This window comes from Triturus cristatus, chromosome 8 (assembly GCF_964204655.1).
Source record: "Triturus cristatus chromosome 8, aTriCri1.1, whole genome shotgun sequence".
Taxonomy (NCBI): Eukaryota; Metazoa; Chordata; class Amphibia; order Caudata; family Salamandridae; genus Triturus; species Triturus cristatus.
The window spans coordinates 875,961,396-875,979,281 of NC_140591.1; the positions used below are offsets into that span (position 1 = coordinate 875,961,396).

The 17,886-nt window shown below is 47.9% G+C and overlaps 1 protein-coding gene across 5 annotated transcripts in view; it reads right to left on the minus strand.

Moving 5' to 3' along the window:
* ADGRG7 (adhesion G protein-coupled receptor G7) overlaps window positions 1-17,886 on the minus strand; it is a 1,782,456-nt gene that overhangs the window by 411,272 nt on the left and 1,353,298 nt on the right. For all 5 annotated transcript variants that reach the window (XM_085622407.1, XM_085622408.1, XM_085622405.1 and 2 more), the window contains one exon: window positions 14,149-14,495. In XM_085622407.1, coding sequence (XP_085478533.1) covers window positions 14,149-14,495 — 347 coding nt within the window. The remainder of the gene's footprint in view (window positions 1-14,148; window positions 14,496-17,886) is intronic.

Below are 17,886 nucleotides of genomic sequence, written 5' to 3' on the forward strand. Positions count from 1 at the left end.
CAAATGAGTTAGCAGAAATGCTTCTCTGTCCTTGCATAGGACCTAAGGAACAGTCACACTCTGTACATCAGCTCTATGCTAAATCACTAGCAGTGAAAAAAGGCATTTGCAAGGCCAATAGGTCTGGCATTGGCTGCCAGCCTTTTGGCTTTGTTAATGTTGTTTAGTTTTTGTTAAGGTTTTTTAAAAACAATATTTTTGCAGAGCTGTTGGGCCCTCACAAATATTAAAAACAACTCATTGGCTAAAAACAAACATCGTTTTTGGTCTAAAAAACACACATTGCCATAGTAGTCCTTTACACTGAAGGGAACTACTTTGTGGGTGGATTTGCTCTCGTGAAAGAGCAGAATGGCGTCACTCATAGTGGAGTTAGCCAGTGGCTGAAGTGGGCTGTCTTACTTCCCTGTGCTGTATGCTGTGTTGGGTGGAATTAAAATGTGAATGACACATCTGCCCAATGAATGAAAAGGACTGACTGACATAAGACCACAGGAACGTGGACAACTGGAGTGGTTCAGTTATAGTCCATCCAAGTGTCTAGTCTAGACATACAATTCGTATCCTTATTGTGTTGAGTGGACAATGTGGGGAATTTGGGTTTGGTTGTATATTAGGCTACCTCCATTAATTGCAGCTCCAATATCGTTTTCTGGCAATGTATTTGTACATAAAAAGATTATTTCATCACTAATTTATATGTACCTTGCCACAGTGAACCACTGATATTCTTATATCCCAGTTGTTGGTGGCATCCGACATTCATCAGGGCATACCAGTGGTGTGGCACAGTCAGTGTACTGTGTACTGGTAGGGGTAGTATCAGTGGCTCCCACACAAGTATGATTACAGAAGTTAAGTGGACATTCCTAAAAAAAAAAAAAGCATTGGCATAGCCAATAGGTCTCGCCTTTGGGACCTTATAAGTTTTTAGCCATGCAACAGTTTATGTTGTTGCACCAAGGATATTGTGCTGCATAACTAAATACTTATATGGTCCCAAAAGCGAGACCTATTGGCTATGCCAATGCTTGTTTTATTTGCATCGAACAAGTTACTTACCTTCGGTAACGATGTATCTGTAAGAAACATTAGTTAGTTAGATTCCTCACCTTAGAATTTCCCCAGGCGTCAGGCTGGATCTGGAAGGATTTTTGTAGCAATACCGTTTGCGCGTCGCTAGGCGTCGTCTGCGGCTCCGCGTCCTTCGTTGGCGTTGTGCGCCGGAATGACGTAGTCAGAGTACTTAGACGCCGCCCTCGTGCGCTGACGTCAGTTCTTGTACATATCTTTCCGTGCCAGGAACGCAGAGCCATACAAGAGACCGACACTGGTGCCAAAAAGTCTAGGGCCCTGAACAGGATGACCTTAACCCTAGATGTCGGTGCGCAGAGCGGGGAGGATGGGTGGGTCGGTGAGGAATCTAACTAACTAATGTTTATTACAGATACATCGTTACCGAAGGTAAGTAACTTGTTCATCTGAAAGAAACACGTTAGTTAGATTCCTCACCTTAGAATAGATACCCCAGCAATACTAACCCCGGTGGAGGGTCTGCGAACCAAGATCACACCAGAAAGTCCTGGAGAACAGAACGGCCAAAGAAGCCATCTCTCCGGACTTAGCTGTCCAGGCAATAGTGCTTGGCGAACGTGTGCAGTGAGGCCTACGTCGCCGCCTGACAGATGTCCTGCAAGGGAACTCCCCGTCCCAGGGCAGTAGTCGCCGTTGTGGCCCGGGTGGAATGGGCTCTCAGCCCAACAGGAGGGTCCCTTTTCGCCAAGGAGTAACAAACCTTTATACACAATACGACCCACCGTGAGATGGTCCGCTTGTGTACTGCCCCCCCCCCCCCTTCTTAGCACCTACGTATCCAACAAAAAGTTGGTCGTCCACCCGGAACTGTCTGGTGCGATCCAATTAAAAGGACAGTGCACGTTTGGGGTCCAGACGGTGGAGCCTCTCTTCCGCTTTCGAAGGATGCGGAGGCGGAAAGAAGGTGGGCAATGTGACAGATTTCCCAATGTGAAAGGGGGTCACCACTTTTGGAAGAAAAGACGGACGAGTCCGGAGGACAACATTGTCCGGATGAACAGAAAGAAAGGGAGGCTTGATGACAGAGCCTGGAGCTCACTCACCCGTCTAGCCGAGGTGATAGCTACCAGGAAAGCAGTCTTAAGAGTCAGAAGAAGAAGGGGACAATTGTGAAGAGGCTCAAAGGGAGCGCACATCAGAAAGGTCAAGACAAGATTCAAATCCCACTGAGGCATTATGAAGGGGACAGGAGGAAACATGTGAGTAATGCCTTTAAGAAAACGCGAAACAACAGGGGACTTGAACAGAGAAGGCTGATCAGGAAGCCGTAAGAAAGCAGAGATTGCAGAAAGATAACCTTTCAAGGTGCCCAGAGCAGAGCCCTGCTGGGCCAAAGAAAGAAGAAAGAGTAAAACCTCAGAAAGAGGGGCGGAAAGGGGATCCACAGCCTTTGCTGTGCACCATGCCACAAATTTGTTCCACCTGCAGGCGTATACCGATTTTGTGGAGGGACGCCTGGCTGCCAGAATGACGTCACAGACTTCAGGAGGCAAGTCAAATGGCATCAACTGTCGCCTCTCAATCTCCACGCATGGAGGTGGAGACTGGACAGGTTCGGGTGGAGCACCGTCCCCTGCTGCTGCGACAGAAGGTCCTCCTGAAGAGGCAGTCGTACCGGAGGATCGATTGACATACTGAGTAGCTCGGGATACCAGTACCTTCGTGCCCAATCCGGAGCCACTAAGATGACTTGGGCCCGGTCGTGCCTGATCTTCTTCAGCACTCTGGGCAGAAGTGGTATAGGCGGAAAGGCGTACAACAGACCGCAACTCCACTCGCGACGAAAAGCGTCTCCGAGCGAGTGCCGCCTTGGAAATTCCAACGCGCAGAACTGCTGACATTGCGCGTTCTCTTCGGTGGCGAATAGATCTAACCAAGGCTCTCCCCACTGCAGAAAGAGACCTTGCACCACGTCCGAGTTCAGATGCCATTCGTGATCCATCATGCACCGGCAGCTGAGTTCGTCTGCTCTGGCGTTCAAAGAGCCCGCCAGATGTTGAACCACCAGGATGATGCCCTGGTGTTCCAGCCATGTCCAGAGGCGCAGAGCCTCCTGACAAAGGGTCCTCGACCCCACCCCACCCTGTTTGTTGCAATACCACATGGCGGTGGTGTTGTCCATGAACACCTGCACGACACTTCCCCGGACAGAGGGAAGGAAGGCTTTTAGTGCAAGCCGGATCGCTCTCAGCTCCAACAAGTTGATATGGAGTTGAGACTCCGCCGGAGACCAGAGGCCTCTGATCTCCACCTCTCCTATATCGCCCCCCCATCCCAGGAGGGATGCGTCCGTCACTACAACGTGCTCCGGTTGGGATAGGGAGAGGCATATGCCCCTGACCCAATCGCGGTCCGTGAGCCACCACTGCAACTGTTTCGCAGTGCCCTCCGAGATCAAGACATTTTCGGACAGGTTGCCTCGATGCTGGGCCCACTGAAACTTCAGGTCCCACTGCAGAGCCCGCATTCGCCACCTGGCGTAATGCACCAATAGGATGCAGGAGGCCATCAGCCCCAGAAGCCGCAGCACCAACCTGACTGAAACCCAGGATAGAGGCCGAAATCGAGCCTGAATATCCCGGACCCGCTGTTCCGGAGGATAGGCCCGGAACTGCGCCGAATCGAGAACCGCTCCGATGAAGAGGAGCTTCTGGGAGGGTCTCAGGTGGGACTTCGGCACATTGATGGAGAACCCCAGCAAATGCAGGAGGCCGGCCGTAGTCTGGAGGTGGGAGACGACTTGCTGGGGCGAGCCCGCCTTCATCAGCCAGTCGTCGAGATAGGGGAAGACTGGAACCCCCGATCTGCGCAGATGAGCTGCGACCACCGCCATCACTTTCATGAACACCCGAGGGGCCCTGGTGAGGCCGAAGGGGAGCACGGTGAACTGAAAGTGCTCCTGACCCACCGTGAACCGCAGGTAACGCCGGTGGGCCGGCAGGACGGGGATGTGAAAATAGGCGTCCTGCAAGTCCAACGCTACCATCCAGTCTCCAGGGTCGAGGGCAGCCAGAACCTGAGCTAAAGTGAGCATCTTGAACCGCTCCTGAGGTCCAAGAGAGGGCGTAGGCCCCCTTTGCCCTTCTTGGGAACCAGAAAGTAGTGGGAATAGCAACCACGGCCTACTTCTGGACCAGGAACGCGCTCGACGGCCTCTTTGGCCAAGAGGGCCGTAACTTCCTCCCGCAGAAGATTCAAGTGATCCTCCGACATACGGTGGCACTGCGGTGGCATGGCTGGAGGGGTCGTCTCAAAGGGCAGGGAGTAGCCCCTTCGGACGATTTGCAGCACCCACCTGTCCGATGTGATGGATCGCCAGTGGAGCAGGTGATGGCGAACTCTGCCGCCCACTGGCGTGGAATGGGCCTGAAAGCTCGGACTAGGAGGGCTTTGATGCGGATGCTGCCGGGGTGGATGTGGACTGACCGGCACGTTGTCCTCCAGTACCGCCACGGCGGAATCCACGTCCGCAACCGCATGCAGGTTGGTTCTGCGGCCGGTGGCTAGGCGGACGTGAGGAGGCGCCCCTTCCTTGGCCACGAAAGGGGCGAAAGGCGGAAGTTTGCGGCCGCGGGCCGAGAGACCCAAGGACTTGGCCGTAGCCTGGAAGTCCTGAAAACGAGCCAGCGCACTATCCGCCTTCTCACCAAAAAGGCTAGTGCCATCAAAGGGCATATCCATGAGGGTACTCTGGACATCCCCCGAGAAAGACGTGGACCGCAGCCAGGCGTGGCGCCGGAGCGCCACCGTGGTGGAAATCGCCCTACCCAGCGAGTCCGTGGTGTCTAGTCCACACCGTATGGCATGTCGTGCTGCATCTCGCCCGTCAGCAAGCACCTGGGAGAGACATGTCTGGGCCTCCTCCGGACACAGGGGCAGCACGTCCTCCACCGTATCCCACAGAGAGTGTGAGAAACGGTCCAAGAGGCAAGCGGTGTTCAAAGACCGCAGACCCAAACTCAGGGAAGAGAACAGCTTCTTTCCAAACTGTTCCAGCCTCTTGGATTCCCGATCCGGAGGAGCGGACGGGAAGGAGGATTGGGAAGTTGAGGCCTGGATAACCAGACTCTCAGGGGTGGGGTGTTGGGACAGGAAACTGGGGTCGCCCGGAGCAGGGCGGTGGCGCCGGGCCATGTTCCGATCCACAGGAGGAACTGTGGAGGGCTTGGACCAAGTGCCCTGCAGAACGTCTATGAGGGCCTCATTGAACTGCAGCAGAGGCTCTGTGGAGCTTGCTGACTGTTGAAGCACCTCTGTGAGGATGTTAGTCCTCACGGCCACAGCAGGCAACTCGAGCCCCAGGGCTTCGGCCGCCTTGCGCAGCACCACTGAGAAAGCTGCACCTTCCTCCGAGGCCACAGTCGGAGGAGAGATGAAACCAGCGTCCGGGGAGGTGTCCAGACCACTGGCATCCCCCAGTTCGTCTGCCCAGTCCTGTGAAAGTTGGCCCTGTCTGGCCATAGGGTCCTCAGACCCCTCCCAGTCGCCCCCGTCATCCGATTCCTGATAAACAGGAGGAATGATCGGAGCCGGGCGGTAGAGGAAACGCTCCTCCATCGGCGTTGGAAGTGGCGGCGAGCGGCGCCGCGCCCGGACCGGGGCTAAACCGGGGAACGGCATTGTCCGGAGACGGCGCCGGAGGCGGAACCGGTGTCGGGGCCGGCGGAGGAGGCGTCGTGAGGTCGACCGGCACCGGCAGAGATCCAGACCTGGATCCCTCGGGGACCTGCGGAGTCAGGATCGAAATTGTGGACGGCGCCGGAGCCGCCGGCACGCGAGGTTGCCCAGTCGAGCCCGCGGGGCCCGAAGGCGCGCCGGCAGGCGTCGACGGCGGAGCCAGCCCCTCATGGCCGAGAGGAAAGCACTGACCTCCGCCGGAGTCGCGTCAGTCCCAGGGACCGGCGGGTATGGGGAGGGACGCGACCGGCGAGTGGAGTCCGAAGAGCAGTGTCGCTTCTTGGACTTCTTTGATTGCTTCGACTTACCCGAAGACTTCGAGCCCGACGAGCGATGATGGTGGCTGCGGCTCCGCGACCGGTCCTTGGACCTCCTCCTGGACTGGGACCGTGAGCGGCGCGAAGCCGAGTGCCGAAGCTCGAGAAGCTTACGGGACCACTCCCGCCTAGCCTTCAAGGTCAAGGCCTGACAATCGGGGCACGACTCCACGTCGTGGTCGGCCCCCAGGCAGTAAAGGCACCGGCGATGGTGGTCCATCACCGACATCAGTCGATGACAGGAGTCACAGGCTTTAAACCCAGGCATCCTACCGGCACCAGAGTCGAGTCGACAGAAGACCAAAAAGAGTCAAAAAAGTTTAGTCAAAAATTGACTAAGGGGTAAGCTCTTCCCGGATCGGCGCTGTCTGGCGTGGAAAAAAGAAGAACTGACGTCAGAGTGCGAGCGCGGCATCTAAGTACTCCGACGACATCATTCCGGTGCACGACGCCAACGACGGACGCGGACCCGCAGACGACGCCTAGCGACACGCAAGGGGTATTGCTACAAAAATCTTTCCGGATCCAGCCTGACGCCTGGGGATATTCTAAGGTGAGGAATCTAACTAACGTGTTTCTTTCAGATACACGTATTTAACACCACAGTGGGGCGCTCTTCAGCATGTCCCCGGTGCGGAGTGGCCCAGATGATATTTATACATATGACCTGGGCTTGCACCTGATTACAATCATACTGGTAAGAGGTGCTGCATGTACTACGAATAGCGACAAGCATGTGTATTGAAGTGTCGGTTAAGAAGTGTCTATTAGATGTGCTTTCGATTCCCAAGACGGGAACTCGCATAAGATAATGGTGCACATGCATCAAAATTCGCTAAAGCGATTCTTTATTAGCGAAATATAAGGAATCGCAATTAAAAAAATCGCAAAATGAGATGCATCTACCGGATCGGTAAATTTTAGCGATCCCTTAAAAATCGCTACAAAAATACATGATTGCGAGTCGCTAACCCACAAACTAGCAAATAGCGATTTCTGTATTTGCGATTGCACAATTTGCGATTTCGGTATTAGCGAACTCGCAAAAAGCCGGTCGCGTTAGAAGCAGGCTGATGACATCACAAACAGGAAGTCATTCAGTCCATGCTTCATTCAGTGCCCTGAGGAGCTCAGAGGAAGAGGCAGAGCACTGAAGCTGAGCAGAGACACATCACCTTCACAATCCAGCTACAGTTCACATAGCCAGGATGGACAAAAATGCTGCAGGGAACAGTGCCACACAAAGGAAGAGAAAGATGAAGTTCTCCGACAGGGAACTCGAACACCTGATAGAGGGGGTCAGCAGCAGCCATGACAAACTGTTTGGCAAGATGTTCCTGAAGGTGCCAGAGGCAGAGAAGCGCAAAATATAGTTGCGCATCAAGGAGAGAGTGAATGCTGTGGGAGTCACCCACCGCAGCATAGAAGGCCTGAAGAAGAGGTGGTACGACCTCAGGAAGCGTGCCAAGGAGCGCATAGCCGAAAGGGTGAAGGAAGCAGCTGGCACAGGAGGGGAACCATCAACAGCACCCGCCAACACAGCCCTGGAGGACCTTGTAGAGGGGACGATCGAGCCCGAGGCAGTCGTGGGAGACACCCAATTGGACACTTCCGGCGCAGCGAGTACACAACAATGCAAGGTGCATGCAAGCGCTAATACTATGCGTATATCCATGCACATACCCCAGGCAAAACACAGTGTGCAGTGAGAAGTCCATTCCACATTTTCCCTCATACACATGACGCATCATGGGAGTTGTAGTCATGTGAGCCAAGTGGCCATGGATAATCATCAATGCTCAATTAAACATAACAACACTTCACGTCAGACAGTTAGTTTAAATCAGTGATTTATTATGTACGAAGTAGGCCATGTGAGAAACATATTTAGGAACAAACAATACTAACACTGCACTGTTTCACACACAGATGCAGCTCAGGTGGACTCCGAGGACAGTGACCGGCTCATCATCTCTGAGACACCTGCAGAGACGGATGTAGAGACCCCTGTGGAGCCTGAATGTACACCACCCCACCACCAAAACGCAGGGCACACGTACCCGCACTGCCAGAAATGGAATCAGAGCCGACACCATCACCCACAACAGTCCCCAGCCAGCCACGTGTCCCTTCACTAGCTCCAACACCAGCACAGCTCCGATTAAGACAACGGCGCAGGCCCAGGACCCACATTGCGGCCGATGTAGAACAGGCTAAAAATATATATGGCGGCGTTGAGTCGCAGATGCTTCGTGTGCAGCGCCTGCAAGGGAGACACATGGGCACCATCAACATGCAGATCTCCAAGCTGTCCAAAAACATTAGCACTATGTCGGACTGTGTGAGTGACCTCACTACAGTTGTTGCGGAGGGAAACCGACAGACAAACCACTGCCTACAGTAGCTCACCTGTGCCGTTCTTGCAGGACAATGCTCTAAGCGTTGGAGGCATCGGCAGAGTTTGCTACGTACGTCAGCTAATACGAGGGCCATAACCAAGCTGAGCAACACCACTGCAGTATTGGCACGGCGCTCCGTGTCTTTACAGATTGATCTGGGCCATTTCTGTGGGGACATTGCAAGGGCCTTATGCCAAGTGACCACTGCCGTGGAACACCTCCAGTCTGGGATTGTGATTGCCAGCAACTTTGAAGGGGAGGAGGGTAGTGAGGAGGCATCGAGCCTGAGTAGTGTGTCTGTGCCAGTGCCCACTAACAGGAATTTGAATTGTTATTTATAGAGTGCAGCGAATGCCGAGGCGTCTTGGCGCTAACTGTGATACATAGGTGACTGGAGCGACCTGACTCTAGATGTTTAAGTTTTAGCAAACAGCCACATTTTTAGTTCTTTCCTAAACCTCATCCGATTTGGTTGAAGACGTAAGGTGGATGGCATCTGATTCCAGAGTTTTGCTGCACAAAAAGACAGTGTGCGGCCCCCCATCTTACCTTGCTTGTTTTTGGAACACAAACAAGGCCCTCTGTAGAGGATCTGAGAGTTCTTGCTGGAGAATACCCGGTGAAAAGTTTCCGTACCTCCCCGGAGATTCCTCCATAGTGGGCCTTATTCACTAAACAAAGAGACTTAAAGTTGGCTCTTGGGTGGACAGGGAGCCAATGTAGTGCTCTAATGGCTTCTGAGGTGGGAAGACCCATAGGGATGTTCATAAGCAATCTGGCAGCCACATTTTGCAATGATTGTAACTTCCTCTCCTGTGCCTTATCAATTCCCATAAAGAGTGCATTGCAGTAATCTAATTTGGATAAAAAGAGTGCAACTACAACTGTCTTTTGGAGTTCATATGCGATGAACAGGAAGATTTTCCTCAAGGTTTTTAAGAGGAAAAAGCAGGAGGAAGTTAGTTGATTGACGTGTGCCAACAAATTGAGCTGTTCGTCAAGGATCACCCCCAAGTTTTTGACTTTGGTAACCAGGGTACGTCAGACTCCCGCCTATATGGGCCACCAGTTAGTGTTCCATAACGACGGTCCTTAACCAAATTCTAAGACCTCGGTTTTGTCCGTATTTATTTTCAGAAAATTTGAGCTCATCCAGCTCATGATATCTTTCAGACATGTATGAAAGCTGATGGCTACTGGCTCTAATGGTTTGGAAACCGAAATGGTGAGCTGCGAGTCATCGGCATACATAACCAAAGAAAAGCCATGTTTCCTGACTAAGTTAGCCAGTGAGGACACATAGATGTTGAAAAGAGTTGGTGACAGAGCAGATCCTTGCGGAACACCACATGGGAGTTGAAAAGTTCCAGACTGTATGTTCTCCCAATGTATGTTTTGCTCTCTGTTTTCTAGAAAGGAGGAGAGAAGAGTTAGTGCAGTATCTTCCACCCCCACATCTCTCAACCGCTGCACCAACACCTTATGTTTTACGGTGTCGAATGCCGCCGAGAGATCTAGTAGGACCAGAATCGCTCTGCCACCCCCGTCCACTATCCTCCGAATCCCCTCCGTGGCTAACACTAACGCTGTTTCTGTCGAATGATAGGGCCTAAAGCCATGTTGTGTGGGGTCCAGCAGAAGATTGTCTTCTAGGTAGTGTATTAGCTCCCTGTTTACGGCTCTTTCCAGTATTTTAGCTGGTAGAGGTAGTTGGGAAATTGGCCGGTAGTTTTTTGTTTCTAACGGGTTCAAGGCTGGCTTTATTAAGAATTGGCCTTATGCAGGCCTTTTTCCAGGCATTGGGATATTTGCCCGTTTCGAGGACTTGGTTCAAGAGAGGGGTAAGATGTGTACTAACGGTCTTAGGTACCAAGTGGAGAACTGCTGGGGGACACGGATCGTTTGGTTAGCCAGATCTTGTGGATGTCAGGAGGTCATGGACATCCTCAATGGTAAGTGCCCTGAAACGTGCAAGTCTGCCAGTTACTACCCATACATTTATATTTAATGGGGTATTACCTGGCATAATAGTGGCCGAGTTTAGATGGTCATCATAGATCACTTGTACTTTGCTTTGGAAAAATGTGGCCATCACATAGCAGAAAGCTGGGTCTGGTCTGAACTTGGCTGTATGTTGGGGTTTACAAGTGTGTACACAGTTTTAAAAAGTTCCTTTGAGGAGTGTGTTGCATCTCCTATTTTAATAGTGAAGTATGCCCTTTTAGCTTTAATAATAGCTTGCTTATATTCATCAAGACATTGATTATAAGCTAGCTTGTGCGCCGTACTATAGTCTGTCCTTCAGGTCCGTTCTGTCTCTCTACATTTCATTTTTATTGTTTTTAGCTCCGGACTATACCATGGTGCTGTTGCGGTTCGGCCAGCTCAACATCCACAAGCATACATCAGGCTGATGTTGCAGAGTCATGCGACAGGAGGCTGGGGTACGTGGCAAGAAGCGCTAGCCATGTATATCCACCTATTGGGCCATGGTGGTGTAACCATGGTCCATTTCAACATTGTGATTGCCCTCCAGTGCTGTTGAATACTTTATTTTGACTTAATCAACCTATGCAATCACCGTCACAATTTTCAATACATAAATCTTTTGTTTGACATGTGCTCATGTCAATAAAACATTCTCAATTCACGATATCTTGTGAGGGCTCATTCTTACCTACCTCAGAAACGATGTTGTGTGATGTGTGCACGTCTCCTCTGACCTGCGACTGTGTTTGCCACATGTGCCTGTCGGTGTTGTGTGTGTGGTTGGTCGTTACCATCATTGTCATTCTCGTCCATCTCGATTGGTATGCCTCTTCTTGTGGCAATGTTGTGCAGCATGGCACATACTGCCACAATCCTGCAGCAGGTTTTGGGGTTGTACTGTAGAGCACCACCAGTCTTATGAAGGATCCTGAAGCGACTTTTTAGTATTCCGAATGTCCTTTCGACCACATTCCTTGTGCTAATGTGTGCCGCATTGTAGCACTGTTCCTGTGGTGTTGCTGGGTTGAGGTAAGGGGTCAGGATGTATTCGCGCAAGGCGTATGCGCTGTCACCTACAGGGTGGGAAGCAGAGGGTTAGCCGCAGTAATGCAATCACATTTGGTATGAGGATGTAACAAATAGGTATATGTATGTACCAAGTAGTTGTCCCTCTCCAAACTCACCGCCGAGCAGACACCTGTGGATGCCACTGTGGCGGAATATATACGAGTCATGTGTGCTTCCAGGAAATTGTGCTACGATGTCCGTTATCATATGCTTAGCATTGCACACTACCTGGACATTGATGGAGTCGTAAGACTTCCTGTTTTGGAAGATGTACTCATTGGCTGAGGGGGGACAGATGGGGACATGCGTGCAGTTAATGCATTCAATGACATGTGGGAATTGAGCCACCTAGTAGTGCTCCAGTTTGATCTGATTCAACTCCTGCGGGGTTGGTGATGTGGGTATGGATCATTGTCATAATGGCGTCAAGGAATTTCCGGAAGAAGTGTGAAAGTGCTTTTTGGGATACAACTCCGGCTACCGCTACGACCCCCTGGAAACTATCTGACGCCAGTAGGTGCAGGCTACATAGGACCTGGACGTGTGCAGGAATGGCATTGGTCCTACGGGTCTGGTGCTGCAGTAGGGGTTCCAAATCTGCTAATAGGCGCATTATCATTGCACGATTCAGACGATACTTATCGTATATTTCTTCCTCATTTTGGCCCAGCAATGTTATGCGCACTTGGAATACCTTTTCCTGTATCCTCCTCCTGCGCTGGACTGCTGCATGTATCCTCATCCTCCTTGCAAGCACGTAGAGGGCTGCCATTGTGAATGGCTTACGGGGTCTCCTGATGTATTTTGAAAGGGTTTCAGATTGGTTGCACCTGTGATACATTTTTATTTTCTTCTCAACTTTACCTCCTGGTTGAGATTCCCCTTACTCTGCTCTTGCTAAATAGCGATTTTGGTGAAAATCGCTATTGGCGAGTTTTGATGCATTGTTTTGCGATTCATTATTAGCTAATCACTATTAGCAGGAGCAGTTTTAGTTTTCTCTATAATATAATTGCTATTTTGCTAATCGCTAAATTTGCGGGGGCATTTTTTGCGATTATCTTGATTTTTCGCTATTGGGGTTGATACATTGGAAAGTGTTGTTTTGCGGTTGCTTACCGGCTATTTTACCGAATCGCAATTTTTGCGAGGGGAATTTTGCTTGATGCATGTGCCACAATGTGCTCTTCTGGGCCTCTTACTGACTAAATGCCGCCATACACTGGACCCACTCTATGCCCCCCTACCAGACAAGTGGAGGATAGACTTGCACGAATGAGGCGTGGCTGAGGAGTGACGACTGCAAACTGTACGCACTGATCAGAATGTGGAACGTGATTTGGAAATGTGGGGAGGCATGATGGAGAGCATGCAGACTGCTGAGGGTCGGTAAGAAGGGGCTGAGGTTTCTACACAGAGACTGGACCATGCCACCCCTGCGCCAACCTTGGAGGATGACCCCTTGCTGGGCTAACTGAGCAGTTGTACAATCTGTGTGGGACAAGTGAATTGGAGTACTGGTGACTGGGCCAGGGACGCAGTGGGCTAATGACTCGGAGTGTGGGTTCAGGCAGACGAAAGAGAGCCAGTTTCTCACACACGCCCTTAATGGGTGACCCGACACAGCCGACGTCATATGCCTTTACCTCCACAGACTGCACTGTTTTGGACTGCTGCCCTGGGTACATTTCTTGCTGCCCCCCCCCCCGGCTCCGATGCACTGCTGTACCCCCCACCCCGGGGAACTAAGGGGCCTTGCCCCTGCCCATCCCGGTTCCTCTCTGCCTGCTGCCTGATAATCCTTTCTTTTTAGGTCTGCTTCTCTCATCTTAGAGACTATCACCCGCCACCAGACGCTGCCAAGGTTCTCTTTTTTGTTTCTTTCGTTACAGTTTATTTTGGCTATTACTGCGCATAATCTCTCTCTATGGGAGTTGTTCTGTACGCCACACAGGTGCCCTAAGCCTAGTAATGGTGCTTCCTAGCGAAGCATATGGGCACACATGTAGGCCACTGGGACACCCTACAATGCTACTCTGGAGTGCATGTTAATTGTTGTTGTTTTTTTTATCCTTCTCTGACACGTCACAGCCTGCTGGGTTGATATGTAATATGATACCTGTGCAGTATTGAATAAGAACAAGTTAAAAAAAGTAATTAGTAACCACCAAAAAAGGTGGTGATAATGGAATGTAAAAACATGCAGCAAAACGACATATGCTGCGTCGTGTTATCCCTCACAGTTGGCATGATATCCCGAAAAAACTGTGGTAATACCACGCAGTAACATTCTACCTACATCTCGTTTTTTAGGGGCACATGGGGGATTCTGACCTCCCTACAAAAATTACGTACGTGTTCCAGAAAATGTCGGCAGAAAGAAAAGTCAAATTGTTGCTCGCTTGTGCGCATTTTGTTACCCTTTAGTACCTAAATATTAGCAGTACCTACAAGAAGGGCCACTTGCACAACACATCTTGACATGCGCATACTACAGATATTTTAGTACAAGCTGTGCGGATTAGGTATAAAATTAGAAGCATTTATAAGTAGCGAAAGCGCTACGTTGCTAAGGCGCTCCACAGTACTCTTGTAGGTCTTACCCCATCCGATGGCTGACTGGATGACCTTGAAATGCCTGGGGGACACTGTGAAAATATGGATGAACTTCATGTACATTTCTCCGGCAATAACTGCTGTCCATGCAAAAGTGGCAAGCAGGAAGTAGTGCAGCAGGGCAGTCACCGCTGTACAGAGATCATTTCTGTTTTTCACAATGTCGCTGTCGAGCACTATGTTCTCCTGGGTGATATTCTCCTCAGAGTGGCTCTTCGTATTCGCTCCATTTTTATTCTCCACTCCGAAAATGAAGATGACGTTAAAGGCAAGCATTGCTGTGCACAGACTCACCAAGGTCCACACTGCTGACGACCTTCGTGTTTTCTTTGGCCTTGATAATCAGAGATGTCACACAATAAATGTAAAGTAATAAAACAACATTTTTACATTTACATTTTTTTTAAAAAACGTTAAATAGGATTCTAGGCCTGGATATACACAGATAATTTCCTCTTTTTCTATTAAAACAGCACCTTTCAAAAGTGAGTCTAACAATTATGCATTATATACTTTCTTTCTTTTTTTTACAAGCAAACAATACAGAGTTTTTCAGACTTTCTGTGACTAAGCTATATTAGTTAGGGGAGATCCACTGCAATTGGTTGGACTCCCAAAATCTGTGATTTTATTTTGACATTAACAGCTGTCTCAAGAAAGTGTGGAGCCATGTGCAGATCTGTATACAACTCCCAATTTTTTTTTTTTTAATTACATCAATTAATAAATACTATTTCATGTGCAGAATCATAATCGGATGTCTTCTCACCCATCTAACACATCAATGGTTACGTTCAAAAGTGATGAGGGCGAATACTGAAGCATAAATAGGATAGATCTCAAATTGTAAAAATGGACAAAACAGCCTTCCCTTTCAAGTAAACCAACATTTTAGAAACACGGGTTCTTATTTGATTTAGTTCCATATTGCCTCCAATAAATATTCGCACCATTGGATTATGTTGAACCAAGCAGTTCGTATGGAAGAGCCACTTGTTATGGTAAGAATCACCTTCATATTCATCATTCTGAGTGTTTTTAATGTCATAATGTGCAAACAAAGGTTCATGTGTTGTGTAAACAAACGTTTGCCTTCTAGGAGGAGTTTGTTATTTCAATAATTACTTGACATTCAGAACATTGATAAATCACTATTTACTCCACTTAATTCAAGTCCGTGAACTGTCGGCTAGTGACAGCAAAGGTTATTTTAGAATTTAACACTATATAAATCAAAATGGGGATTGCATTAACCAATTGACCCGCTAAGATAAGAGTTCCAAGTATTATTATGAGAGCCATTCAATTTACAATCCTAAAACACTGATTGTAATCTGCATATTGTACTATTGTTGTCGCTTTTTACATCAAAATTGCTGACTGATGTGTAATTCCCTGAGACGAGAGCCCTAATCTCAAACTTTCAATTTATGCCTCAAGACTTTCACAGGTGATGCAGCCACGTTTTACAAATCCTGATTGATTGATTGATTGATAGATTGATTGAGAGAGAAAGGAAAATACACTCAAGGAAATCCATATGAGACCAGATTGAAAGCGTAAACTATGAAGGTGTATTTAAAAATTAAGAAATCAAGACAGAAGGCAAAATGCATTTGTTAGTCAAACAATTCCTACCATGCAAAATACAAATAAATATAAAATCTTTTTGGCAGTGGAAACTAAGCCCTGATCTAATTGATAGCTTGTACTCAATATGGTCTAGCACAAGGCAAATAAGAATTAAGGCTCATTTGTCATAAGGACTGTTCAATAAAGCAGACAGGAAGACACATGAAAGTTATAAGTACAGAGTAGTAAACATACAAACATGAATTCTGCTCTTTAAGAGGGCCAGCAGAAGGCATGGGTCGTTTCCGAAATGGTGAGCTTTTATACACATTTAAACAGAGAAACAGTACAGTCTCTATGGTTTCGATGAAGACAGTTATATCTTATTACCCAATAATAAAACAGGAAACACATTTCATGGTATAATAACATTTGTTCTACATCTAATGACTACCACACTCGTAAATATAAAAATATAAATAGAATCTCCATTCGGCTGATGAAAGTGGCCTTCAATTATAGGCAGTTGTAAATCTGTCCTCTCCAAGAACATCAGGCACAGAAAATATTACATTTTATAAATGTTACTTAGAGTGCATAACCATAAAACTAATTATATTTCATACAATTACTTAACAACAAAGGTCACAATTGAGGCTCCTTTGTGCACAGGCAGGGAAGGAGGAAACAAGACAGTGTCATGTCCAGAACTCTCCATGCATATAAAATGGCAATCTGAAAAAGCGAGTAGGCCAAGGGTAACAATGTCAAGCTCAACCCACTCATTACATTGAACACAGTTAATACAATGCAGTTGGAACACTCTAGCATTCATTTAATTCACAGAATTATTAATTTGTGGAATCCGCTTCACAACACCCCCCCTCTGAGATCCACATCATAAACAATTTCATATTCTATGAGCAGCTTATTCCTTCTTTAATTCTCTAGGGCGTGCAATTCATCGACTACTGCAGCCTTGGTATCTTCCAATTCATATTTAGCCCTCTTTCTCTTTTTACCAGTAAACATTTATCTTTTCTTAGATTCACAGATAATTCCTTCCTACAACACATTACCCTAAAGAATTAAGAAATAAACCTATTATGCACAAAATAATTATGTTTAGTGAGGTTCACACTTTTCTCACCATGCCTCCTCCAATATCACCAAATGACTCTCCAACCCTGGGAATTCCATCTCCAATTGCACTAAACCATGAACCAATTGTTTCCCACACACCAGACTCTTAAAGAACCTCTGCCATATGCATATCATGAGTTTAAAAAAAATATATATTTATTAATAAGCTTACTATTGTCAGGAACACATACACACCACTGCCTTATTCTCAACATTCTGCAAATACCACTCTCTTTCAGAAATAGAATATCAAATGCTAAGCCATTCTGCAAACAATAGCACTTGAAGCAATCATTTCCTGATTAATTATGGCTAGTATTCCAGCAGTATTAGTTGCCAGTCAATCCATAAATGTTGGCAACTTTCTAAAATTCACATTATTCAAAGCAACACAAATAGGAGGATTCACCACACTAAAAATATCAATGAGCACTAGTCCAAGACTGTGGTTCATTCTTTTTAGACCACTGTCAGTCATCTCATTCACATGCTACACTCGAGGGGCGACCAAAGGAACATAGAGGTTACACACCCAATTTTGTGGTAGGTTGAAATAAGCAGTTTTACAGTGCACATACTAAATCCCTATATCAATAAGTGCTTCACCCTCAAAGAAATCACTATAACCCACAAAACTGCCATTACAAACGCTCTTTAAAATCATCTTATATGACTCCAAACCATCAGTCTTCTCCCACACCAAACACAGAGCTCCTTTTCTCTCTTGATCAATTTTAAATCTAGGATACATCTTCGAGTTTCTAGATTTCTCTTCAGCTTCAAACTGCAAATCAATCTCTCTGGCTTCATCGGCAATCCCACTAATGTTTATTAGTCTCTCCTTAAATTCTCTAAGAAAATTCTGTTCAACACTACTTAATGTATAAACACTCTTCGCATTGTAAGTTTTGTTTGTGCTAATAGGGTTATTTATTCTACTATGTTCTGAAACAGAACCCAAACCCCCAATATTAGGAACATCTATATCATTCTGTCCCAGGAAACTTCTT